We start from the raw sequence: 12,620 nt of genomic DNA, 5'->3' as shown, positions 1-12,620 counted from the left end.
GAATCCTAACAACATGTTTTTCACCATGCTAGAGGCATGGTTTTACAGATGGAAATCTCAGCCTGTCCATTGTCCTGTCTGTCTTGCGAAACTGAAATATCTCCAAATCTATCCGACTGTTCGGCTAAAAATGTGAAGAATCCATTAATTTATCATCTACCGTTAACATTTTAATCAGCTCAACACTTTGACTAAATACTCCTGAAAATATTCATATCAGCCTCCACTTAACTTAGTGCTAAATAGCAAATGTTAACATACTGAACATAGCGATCAGAATGCTAGCAATGTCTTTATGACCACGTTAGCATGCTGTAGCTAGCATTTAGCTCACAGCCAGGCCTAAGTACAGCCTCAAAAGCCCCAGCATGGCTGCAGTAAATCCGTAACTCGTAACACTGTAAATTTGTGTTACTTGAAATCAATTGAACTGTCTTGAATTGTTTTCTCGATAGCAGCAGAGAGAGCTGCCTTATCATACCTTGTTTCAGGAATTCTACAACTTACCAACGTACTGTCAGTATTTTTCAATTCCTTCTAAGACAAATTAATGTATTGCTTCACTGCGTTCAAATGCTTGTTTTTAATTGTACGTTTTTTCCACAGTTGGAGAGCAAGAGGGACGCCTTCTCTCCAGTTCTGCTTCAATTCTGCACTGATCCCAAAAATGCAGTAACTGTCATCAGAGGACTTGCTGGCTCCCTCCGCCTTAGTAAGTTTATAAACCACACTCCTCTCAGCTACTTTATCATACTCTAGTTATTCTTGAAGCTCAGCAGCATCCCCCATAAACTAGTTTTGGGAGATTTCTAACACATTAAAACAAATCTATTGTTCATTGTTTTGTATAAAAGAGAAAGGGAAATGTAATTCAACTATAGCAATATTGTTTTCTACATGTGTATTAGGGATCTTACAGTATAGTGTCTTGTTCCGTATGCATAGTTTGGTATGCCACATCCAGTTTTACCCAAAACATTTTTACAGCGCCTGCACGTGTGATTATAAGCAATAGCATGCTAGCTGGCTTTGCAAGGTTAGCTAGATGAATTAAACTCAATTGATAAATAAAATGTCTCAGCTAAAGTCGGGTATATCTGTGGAAACACTACAAACATGTATCTTACAATGGCATTACACAAATGTGTTAAGTAGTGAAGCCAAACTAAAAAAGACTGATTAAGGGTACTTTTTGCTCAGAAAGTAATGACACGTAATGAAAAAATGAAATGTCAAATGATGTTTTCGCTTGTATTTGTATATTGTCCTTGATTAGACAGGCAAGTATGTGAAAAGAAACACATATTTGTATTATTGCATTTTAATTCAACATCACGATTTATAACATGCAGTACTGCATGCATCCACTAGGAGGTGGAAAGTTATTGTGCTATTTTCAAACAACATTTTTCAAATGTTTATATATTATCCATAGTAGAACAGGAGAAGGAGACATTGATTATTTAGATATAAATTGACCTTTTATGAACCATGGTTTATTTCAGATGTAGTAGACATTTTAAACATTACACTTTGAATAATTTCTATAAAAGGCCTTCTGAGCCAGCCCTTTCTCCACACTGTAAGGACGCTGCATCTTTCACAGGAGTGGTAAAACAATGTGCAAATACAGCACTGAATCCTCACATTTTATATTGAGTCTTTATGATCCATATTTGAATGGACTGTGAATGCTCAACCATGACGCTCACTGCTAGGCTTTTATGTGATATTGATATAGGAATTTTATTTTGAATGTTTTTGCATATTTCAATGTGTGTGTTTTACAACCATCAAGTGTAGATAGACTTAGATATCTTGTTTCTTATTCAACACACTTTTCTCTAAAGTCAGACTATGTTGTGTAAAACATGTTAAGCTGAGAGTCTGAAAATATGTAAATGAACATAAATGGGATAAAAAAATAATAATTTGTGTTTAAACATCCCATGATAATGATGTATTTCTCTTTTCCTTATGCAAGACCTGGGTCTGTTCTCCACCAAATCCCTGGTGGAGGCCAATGCGGAGCATGCAGTGGAGGTGAGGACCCAGGTTCAGCAGCCTGCCGATGAGAACTGGGATCACAATGGATCGGCGCAGACGTGGCCCTGTGAGAGCAGCCGCTCACACACCACCATCGCCAAATACGCCCAATACCAGGCCTCCAGCTTCCAGGAAAGCCTACAGGTAGACATTTCCCCTCATGGCAACACATGTGCACACATACATGGAGATTAATGTGCAATGTTTAGTGAATATATTATAACATGCATTATTAATTGACTTTCAGCAATATATTTGTTCTTAAAGGCATAGTGGGGATGTTTTAATCACCTGTGTATCTTTTCATTATTAAAACGTTATATCCATAATCCTGCTGATTTTAAGCAATGGGCATAGAAAGTAAAGGAAGTACACATCATCTTTTGTTAATGACTAAGCTAGTAAAGTATCATCTATTTTAGCTGTTGGCCAACATGTCAGCTAAGCTCATGTAGATGTGTTATAGGATGAGAATGAGAGCGAGAATGAAGATGACGGAGAGCAGTCCGAGTCTTCAGAAACATCCGCCGCCACAAAAGCAGCTCTGACATTTGCCACGGTTAAAGTCAGTCCTGCCTCCACTACAACTAAAGCCAACTCTGCTTCCATCTCCAGCCCAGAGGAACATGCCAACAGCACACCCAGGTTGGAGCAAAACTCCCTGCTGTCTGTGCAAATAATTCAATATATTACCGTTAACAAAACTCAACCACGACTTTGTTTTTTCCCCCAGCTCTGAGCAGAAATCAGCCGGAAAGATAATAAAATTTGGGACCAATATTGATCTCTCTGACCCTAAAAGGTGAGATTGTGTTGTAAAACAATGCCTGCTTAAACTGAGCTCGATGAGGCAGCTTGTCGTTGACGGTAGTTTTCATGTTTTTTATAGGTGGAAACCCCAGCTGCAGGAGCTGCTGAAGCTGCCTGCTTTCATGCGGGTGGAATCCAGCAACAACATGCTCAGTCACGTCGGCAGCACCATCCTGGGCATGAACACCGTCCAGCTCTACATGAAGGTGCCAGGCAGCCGCACTCCAGGTCAGTGTGTGTGACTGACAAGTAAACCGCTGTATTTACGAATGAAGGAATAGTACATAACATTCACTTAGTTATCATTTATCTTTTTTATATTCATTATCCTATAACTATGTTGAGATATTGGCAGATATAATACATACAGCTTACTTTAAGTCACTAAAAGTGGTCATTGTTTGCTGAAAGTAAACTGAAAAAAATATGAAAACATCTGGAATATCAGATTGACCAGCAATTGTGAATGACTATGACCTAAAAAGGCAATATAAAATGCTTTTAAATGTCTTATTATTGTGTTATAAAGCATTGCAATTATAACTAATAAGTGCCTATAACTATGAAGATACCGTGCCATAAGTATTTTTATAATGCATTATATTAACGGGCTTCACAGAACGAAGTTTTTAAGTGGATTAAGTGACTGGTTTGTGCTTCTTCTCAGGTCATCAAGAGAACAACAACTTCTGCTCAGTCAACATCAACATCGGTCCTGGTGACTGTGAGTGGTTCGCCGTCCATGAGCACTACTGGGACGCTATCAACAAATTCTGTGAGAAGTAAGTGAAAAGGCTGTTTAACAACACATGTAGCATTAGCTACTGTGTCTGTGCCTGCTTAAACATATATTTCATTTTTATGTTGAATTGAAAGGGACAAGTATAGATAAAAACAACGACAGTTGCAGAAGAGTTGTCCATAGTTAAAGCTCATTTCAACATCAGTTCTTTGATGGGCATAGATAGCACATAAACATCTGCTGTGTAGTCAGGTAGGGATTTCCAGAGAGTTGAGCCTTTGATTGAATGTGCATTTTGTGCAAAGGAACAGAGTCTTATTGTACTTTATAATTTGGAATTGAAAAACGCACGACAATCGCTCTTCTCTGACATCATTACCAAAAACAAAAACAACGCACGTGCCTTGTTTGCTACCGTCGACAGACTAACTAACCCCCCAGTGTCAGTAGCCTCTGAATTTCTATCCACCAGGGCGTGCAATGATTTTGCCTCCTTCTTCACTGACAAAATTCAGAAAATCAGACAAGCAGTCAGTGCCTCTGCATCGGGAACAGCAAATGTGTTGTCTCTGTGTCCACCTAATAACAATTCAAGCACCATGACCCAATTCCATCAGATTAATGATAAAAACCTAGAGGACATTATACAACTTCTGAAATCCTCCTCCTGCTGCCTTGATATTATTCCAACAGGATTTTTCAAAGATGTTTTGCCTTGCATGGCCTCAGATCTACTTCATATAGTAAACAAATCTCTTCACTCAGATATTTTTCCACAGGCCCTGAAAACTGCAGTCATTAAACCGCTCTTAAAAAAGAATAATCTAGATGCTTCAGTAATGAACAATTACAGGCCCATATCAAACCTCCCATTTCTAGGTAAAATCATTGAAAAAGTGGTTTTTCAACAGTTGAGTAATTTCTTGCATTTAAATAACTGTTTCGATGTGTTCCAGTCAGGCTTTCGTCCAAACCACAGCACTGAGACTGCTCTTGTAAAGGTCTTTAATGACATCCACTTAAATACAGACAGTGGCAGAACTTCAGTGTTAGTATTATTAGATCTCAGTGCTGCGTTTGACACTGTTGACCAGAGCATATTACTAGACCGACTGGATAACTGGGTGGGACTTTCGGAAACAGTTCTAAATTGGTTTGAATCCTACTTAAAGGACAGAAACAACTAAATACACATCTGACTTGACAAATATGATATGTGGGGTTCCTCAAGGCTCCATCTTGGGGCCTCTTCTCTTTAACATCTACATGCTACCACTGGCTCAGATAATGAAGAACAACAAAATAAGTTACCATAGCTATGCGGATGACACACATAACCATTTCACCAGGAGACTATTCTCCAATTCAAACAGTGAGTAAGTGCATTGAACAAATCAATGACTGGATGTGTCAGAACTTTCTCCAATTAAACAAAGATAAAACTGAGGTAATGGTTTTTAGAGCAAAGTCAGAATGTATAAAAGTTAGCGCTGAGCTTCAGTGTGCAATGTTCAAACCAACAGATAAAGCCAGAAATCTAGGTGTCGTCATGGACTCTGACCTGAGTTCCAACAGTCACATTAAAACAGTTACTAAATCAGCCTACTATCACCTAAAGAATATATCTAGGATTAAAAGACTAATGTCACAGCAGGATTTGGAAAAACTTGTCCATGCCTTTATCTTCAGTAGACTGGACTACTGCAATGGTGTCTTCACAGTTCTCACTAAAAAATCTATTAGGAAGCTGCAGCTGATTCAGAATGCTGCTGCTCAAGTCCTCACTAACACTAAGAAAGTGGACCACATCACTCCTGTTCTGAAGTCTTTACACTGGCTTCCTGTGTGTCAAAGAATAGATTTCAAAATACTGCTGCTGGTTTATAAAGCACTGAATGGTTTAGGCCCAAATTACATTTCTGACCTCCTGCTAAATTATGAACCATCCAGATCTCTCAGGTCTTCAGGGACTGGTCAGCTTTCTGTCCCCAGAGTCAGAACTAAACATGGAGAAGCAGCGTTCAGTTATTATGCTCCAAATATCTGGAACAAACTCCCAGAAACCTGCAGGTCCGCTACAACTCTGACTACTTTTAAATCCAGGCTGAAGACTTTTCTTTTTGTGGCTGCTTTTAATTGAACTCTTCATATCTTAAACTGCACTGTAACTTTTATCCATGTATTTTTTCTTAATGTCTTTCATTTTTTGTTTTTCTTTTAATGTTTCTTTTATTATCTTTTACTGTTTTTAAATGCCTTTATCTGAATGTCTTTCATTTTTGTAAAGCACCTTGAATTGCCTGGTGCTGAAAGGTGCTATATAAATAAACTTGCCTTGCCTTGCCTTGTACTATTTCTTTCTGTATTGCGAAGTCTAAGTATGCATTGTTTTTTTCCCCCTCAGGCATAAAGTAGACTACCTTACAGGGTCCTGGTGGCCGGTCCTGGAAGACCTCTACAGCGCCAACATCCCTGTGTACCGCTTCATCCAGAGGCCGGGGGACCTGGTGTGGATTAATGCAGGGACGGTGCACTGGGTCCAGGCAGTGGGCTGGTGCAACAACATCGCCTGGAATGTCGGACCACTCAACTGTACGTTACCATGAGAACCCAAAACACTATGGAAAAACAGAAGCTTAAAAGTTGACAGGTGTTGTTCTTAATGTCAGACTACAACCTAAATATACTGTTTAATACGCTCACCCCTGTTTTCTCTCCCAGCCTACCAATACCAGCTGGCCCTGGAGCGCTACGAGTGGAACGAGGTGAAGAAAGTGAAGTCCATCGTTCCCATGATCCACGTGTCCTGGAATGTGGCTCGCACTATCAAGATCTCTGACCAGGACACCTTCAAGATGGTCAAGTAAGATTTCTCTTTTTTATTGTTTTATTTGTAAATATTATTTATTATATGTTAAAAAATAATCCTCTGCCCAAGGCTGTCCCATGGTACGTACATATTATCTAGTTGTCTGCCCTTCATCTGTTCTATTCTCACACATACAATATCAAATTTAGCAAAAACGACTTGGGCTGTTTTTTTTGTATCTTTTATTATGTACTGCAGCCGTTCTTACAAAGTATGTACTGTTGCAAACATTATGATTTCAATTGTGACATAAATCAAGGAGTGATATGCTAATTGTGAGACAGTTTCACACAAATGTATTTTAGGATAACATGGTGGCAATAAGGGGCACACCAAATGAGATAGAAAACAATCTAAATAAATACATGACATACAATACGATGAAAAATATGTGACCCGCTCTATAGAGATCAGTCGCAAGTCGCAACGGCTCATTTCAATAAACGTGGATTTGCGTAAAAAAATATATTTTCGGGGTTCGGGTGTTTTGTTTGATTTTAAATAAAGTCTTGGCTTTCAGAATATGAAACTTTTATTTCCAAAATCACACGATAAATACATTTTTGTAGCTTGTAAAGGGAAGATGACACCTCTCACTCGCCACTCTGCTGTTCCGCAGCGCCGCTCCCCCCCCCCCCCCCCCCCCCCCCCCCCTCCGGCTGAAATTATGAATGTAAGGCGTATAGTAATACGTAGATAACACGGCAGGGTCCGTTACAATTTGTTTTCATCTGATTTCAAATAAACAAAGTCTTGGCTTTCAGAATATTAAACTTGTTTCGGCAAATTCAGATGATAAATACAACTTTGAAGCTTTGGCATAATTACAAGCGGAGAACGGAGTAACTTAACGTCACTGCAGGCATAACAACAGCCGGTGTTTCTCGTGAGTGTTTTCCCCGGGAAACGAACACAATACACAAAAATACACACACACACACGTATACACACATACACTCGCGAGCTTCCCCCAGACCAGTAATCCAAACGAAAATATCTTCCCTCCGTACTACTTTGATCATTTGCTCCGGTGTTAACCAATCAGATCGATGGATTCCAGAGAAGAGGACACTCTGAAGGCCTTTTCCTCAAAATGATGACGCGGTGACAGTCAGTATATAATGTGACATATATATTAATATTTGAAGTACAACAACAATCCTGATATCATTAGAAAGCTAGGAATCTCCTCTTTCCCACAGTGTATACAACTCAAAATGTGTCTTCGGGTCAATGCGACTGATTTCGATGGAGCGGGTGACATATATATAAATATATAAGAAATAATTTGAGATAATAAATTAAATGTCATGACAATTTCTTTTTAAAACATTCTCAGATTACTGAGCTCTTGATAACATCTACTTTGGCATTCCATATCTGCATACCATGAAATCCGAGAGCCTGCGTGTGTTTACATTCCCCACTATCCGCTCCTCCACCTCCCTCAGACACTGCCTGATGCAGTCCATCAAGCACATCCAGATGTTGAGAGAACAGCTGCTGGCTGCAGGGAAGAAGATCAGTTACCAGAGCCGAGTGAAGGACGAGCCCGCCTACTACTGCAACGACTGTGACGTGAGTCTCCCGTCAGGCCATGCAGGACGTTTAGCATCTGTTTTCATAGAATTAACCGTGTGTGTGTGTGTGTGTGTGTGTAGCTGGAGGTGTACGACCTGCTGCTGGTGACCAGTGAGAACAGCACTAAGAAGAGCTATGTGGTGCACTGTGAGGACTGTGCCCGAGCCAAGAGCCCGTCGCTGGGGGGGGTTGTGGTGCTGGAGCAGTATCGAATAGAGGAGCTGACGAAAATCTATGACGCCTTCACACTGGTAGGTCTCATTATCCATCAATGACCGTAATGCTTTTTTCAGAAAGGCTTTAAGGTTAGACGAGGTACAAAAAGGGCTTCATGCAGTATTGCTTCATACATATGAAATGTCTAGTTTCAATGCATCCCTTAAGAACTCTGTAGAGATCTGAACTGGGTTTATAAAGGGATACGTCGCTGTGACAGGGGACTAAATGAAATGGAAGGTTATCTTCACTAAAGTAAAGGATTTCTCTATAATTGTTAATACATGTGATAATGTGAGGACATAACTCAACAAATAATAACACATACCTGTAGTCATTTTAAATATTATAAAAAAGGAAAACGTTACATTTTATACCTTTTTTAATACTGGTGGCTTTCACAAGGTACAAAATGTTGACAATTCACTGCAGATTTTCTTTTATACAAACATCAGAGAATACCTCACGGTATGTTTTTGGATATAAGATATTTGTAGGGGCCAGAAATAATAGTTTTCTATGTAATAAGTGCTCTCTCATAACTGGAACACACACACACACACACACAGCTTTTCTAGTTGCCAGCTGAGCTCTGTCTCCCCCCCTTTGTTCTCCCCCTTCAGGCTCCATCACCTGTTTCCAAGTGAGGACTCCTCCCTGGCGTCTTTCAGCCATAAACCAAAACTCTAATGGCAGCACAAATATTGTCTTCAAGGCAATCTATTCCTTCAAACACTCTGAATCAGCCAATCACGTTTACTCAGTATTGTTTACATCATACACTACGGTATGGATACTCAGCCAATCCAACTATAGCTCACTGTCTTCCCCATACCAGCTGCTGATTGGACGTGTGTTTTGAAATAGAATGACTAGACTGGTACTTCCCGTGAAAAGCATTTCAGATATGTTAAAAACAAAACAATATGTGAGCACTGCTAGCATTGAAAATCAGGTTATATGTTTATAACGGACACTGCTGTGATTCAAAAGCATCTAGTAGCCGGTTCTTTGTATAAATTCAGGTACTTTTATGCAAATTCAGTAGAACTTTTTTTACACCACTCTAGTTATTCTATGTGTCCATGAATTTGCTGTGATTCTGTGGTACCAGCAGGGGAATCGCTTCGCAGGAGAAGTAGCTGATTGTCACATCGTTTTGGTTCCTGTTTTTGTTTGCTATTCAGGTAAACTCCGACATTTCTAATTCCTGTCTGTATACTCTTTGAGGTGCTACTCCAATCTAATTTATTCCCGTTATACTTAAACAAGTTTTACCAGCCTATAAGTACACCACATTGGCCTTGAAACTGTATTTAGAGTTAATTAGAGGTTTAAACACACAAATAAGGATTTATTTACTGTTGGTATAAAAAAAAAAGAACTTGTATTGGTTTCTCTTAAATACGGGTTAAAAGACGACTAAAACGGTTTTACTGTAGTTGGAAATCAAGTTTGTACATGATAAAATAGCTTTTTGTTTTGTATCCCTCTAGTTGGGTGGTTTTCTACGATACACCCGGAAAACAGTGTTGTTTTTATTTTTGGAATGGGAAAACTATCCCAGTTTTATACCTCTTTTGTTGCTTTGTTCTCATTTCTAGACAGAAAAAACAAATAATTGTAGATTCTGAATGAATTGATTGGATACACAGTGGTGTGCATAGACTGGGTACAGAGCGGAAAGGGAGGGTCAGCATTGATGTTAATGAACTCGATGAAGTGCCAGTTTCCGTCTGGGGAAGTCATTTGTCCAAAGAGACACACAATCATTTTTGTTACAATGAAAAAGGCAATGAAGCCAAAAAGACGAGCGGACTGAATGACACCTCGTTGTTTTCATTTTGCCCCAAACGTCCGTCCTGCTCAGTGCACTGCCAGCTTAATATACTGTATTTCCAGTTTGACATGTTATAGAGCACATGAATTGAAACATGACAAGAAAGGCTCAGTCGTTTTTTTCCCTCAACTTCAAACAGTACTTCAAAATAAAGGGCGTCATTTTGTTGAGGCTCGGCTAAACTGCAGAAGCCCTGAAAGTATTATTTTTATAATACAAATGTTGGCCACAAGAGGCAGAAGTGCACCAATACACCATGTTCTTAAACGGACTAAAAGCATTCATGTGTCATGCCACATGCGTTTAAATATCTCCATGCACTCTAAAACAGACTATATATATTTTTAACAATATATGTAAATTATATATTGTATAAATTTCTTTGAAGAAAGACCAAAATGTTTAAGCCGTATTTAGTGCATGGGATAGTGGTGCAGTTCAGCCTCTTGTGGCCAAAATGAGTATTACAACAACAAATACCTGTTTGGCAGATTTTAAAAAACTTTGACATTCTTGAAATTCAAGTTTGTACAATAAACACAGGAGAAACAACAATGTATATCAGACATCGGTAATGTGTCATCAGAACTATTTGTTCATCACATAATTATCTTTAGCTTCATACATCAAATGTAATTATTACCTTTACTGCCAAGGCCTATCTTTTCCAGTTCTAGTATGAACGTAGGACGACTTTCACATTTTCGCCCTTCCCTCATTAGTCTGTGCACACCATCTACTGTATATAATGTATCTGTTTGCAGGTTCTCGATATGACTTATGTATGTAGTTTTGTTCTCAATCAAATATTGAAATTGTTTGTGGTCGAATCTCTCCACATCAGACTTTGTGGTATGTTGTTGCTGTATTGTAAAACAACCTAAAATATCCTTTTTCACTCCAGTTAAATTACTGCAATGGGAATTTCATCCCAATTTTATACCTCTTTTTGTTGTCAGTTTCAGTTTTTGCGATTACAGAGAAAATTGTAAATGGTGACGTTATTTATACTGTACATGGTTGTTTTCTTATATATTTATTGCATATCAAAGGGCACTTCACTTGATAAGGGGCTACAAGGTATTTTAAAATTGTAGTATGGGTGTATTGTGTGGATAAGGGAAGTGCAATCAGGGGGCTGTTTAATTTTCATGGTGCTAGACCCCTCCTTGCCCCCCTCATTAAACAGCATATAACAATATACAGTATGAACTTTATCGGTGATAAAACTGGTGCTTAGATCCATTTCAACACAGTTTAGTGCTAACAAAATGGAAAGATGTATTTGTACTGTATCAAATTCATTCAAGATCTTTTTTAATGTTTTTTTCCATTGTATGAAATTCATAATCTTGTGAGGCATTAGTGGTTTTCTGATGCACATTAGCAGTAGTTGTAATTCTTGACACCTTTTGCAGAGACTTTTAGGGATGTGACTTTTAATGACGTCGAGGTTTTGTTTTGTGTCTTGTCCTCATTAGTATTATTTGAAGGATGGTATAATGCTCTTTTTTCCTGTTTGATTTATGCTGCACTTATTGTTTAAAAAAAGAACTCGCATAGAAGAAAACCTGAGCCAGACCTGTCTTAAATCCCTCTGTGATTTTTCTGTGACATATTGTATTGTTGTTCAAGAAAATAAAATGTTTTGATAAATTATTCAAAAATGAGTCTTTCCCTTTGGTTTCCACATTGCAGAATGAACCGGGCATTGTCACTGTTCTGAGAGGTAGACAGGCTTCTGGTGTTACTGTCTGGTCCATGTTAGCTTTTAGCCCTGCTAGCAGCGTGGCTTTAGGGATGGCCGGGTCCGTGAGTTCATCCCTTTGGCCTGGCCTGAAACATCTTCTGAGATTTAGCACAGCTATGCACGGTGACCTAAGAATCCTAAAGGCTTTGCTGGTGCTCTGATCTTTCCTCCAGCACCAGCACCATATGAACGTTTGACTGGTTCTGTGAAAGATCTCTTGATTAGCAAAAGACAGATATTGGAGTTTCCAATTGGAGGATTTCTAATGGCTTTTGTGACCCCCTAGCCTATCTTCAAATGCCAAACTATTTCTCTTTATTTACAATACAAAATCTTCAATGCGAGTCAAAATAGTAACTGTGAATGTGTTCCATCGTTAAATAACCATATTTCTGCAAAAATACATTTGTATTTCTGCATAATATGGGATCAAATTGTTGTATGTATAGTAAAGAAAACTACCGATACGCCTCATTAGCATCAGCATGTTGGCTATTAGCTGATATCATAGTTGTAGGCTCTTAGTCGTTTAATGTTATACGTATGCAAGTGTATTACCACTTTCACATGCTAACACACTCTCATTTGGGTTAATACCACAATGGAAATAATCAATACAATACAGGATTGGGTGTTTTTAGCATTGTATATAACCGTATTATTCTAATGTAACTATTGTAGGCTATATACTTGTATAGCAGTGGGCTGCTGCGTGAGTCAGAGTGAGCAGACTTTGTAAAGGCTCATGCTCTCTCCCACAGTTCAA

The 12,620-nt window shown here is 38.7% G+C and overlaps 1 protein-coding gene across 3 annotated transcripts in view; it reads left to right on the top strand.

Annotated features, from left to right (window-relative positions):
* Positions 1 to 11,763, top strand: part of LOC117458264 (microtubule-associated protein futsch-like) — a 29,104-nt gene extending 17,341 nt beyond the window's left edge. For all 3 annotated transcript variants that reach the window (XM_034098626.2, XM_034098625.2, XM_034098624.2), the window contains 11 exons: positions 607 to 712; positions 1,985 to 2,190; positions 2,513 to 2,691; positions 2,780 to 2,848; positions 2,936 to 3,084; positions 3,524 to 3,638; positions 6,003 to 6,190; positions 6,320 to 6,461; positions 7,919 to 8,045; positions 8,129 to 8,299; positions 8,888 to 11,763. In XM_034098626.2, the coding sequence (XP_033954517.1) occupies positions 607 to 712; positions 1,985 to 2,190; positions 2,513 to 2,691; positions 2,780 to 2,848; positions 2,936 to 3,084; positions 3,524 to 3,638; positions 6,003 to 6,190; positions 6,320 to 6,461; positions 7,919 to 8,045; positions 8,129 to 8,299; positions 8,888 to 8,911 (1,476 nt within the window). In that variant the 3' untranslated portion in view covers positions 8,912 to 11,763. The remainder of the gene's footprint in view (positions 1 to 606; positions 713 to 1,984; positions 2,191 to 2,512; positions 2,692 to 2,779; positions 2,849 to 2,935; positions 3,085 to 3,523; positions 3,639 to 6,002; positions 6,191 to 6,319; positions 6,462 to 7,918; positions 8,046 to 8,128; positions 8,300 to 8,887) is intronic.
* Positions 11,764 to 12,620: the final 857 nt, after the last annotated feature.

This window comes from Pseudochaenichthys georgianus, chromosome 14 (genome assembly GCF_902827115.2).
Source record: "Pseudochaenichthys georgianus chromosome 14, fPseGeo1.2, whole genome shotgun sequence".
Lineage (NCBI taxonomy): Eukaryota > Metazoa > Chordata > Actinopteri > Perciformes > Channichthyidae > Pseudochaenichthys > Pseudochaenichthys georgianus.
Note: the sequence above shows the minus strand (reverse complement) of the source record. Positions and strands in the feature narration are given on the sequence as shown.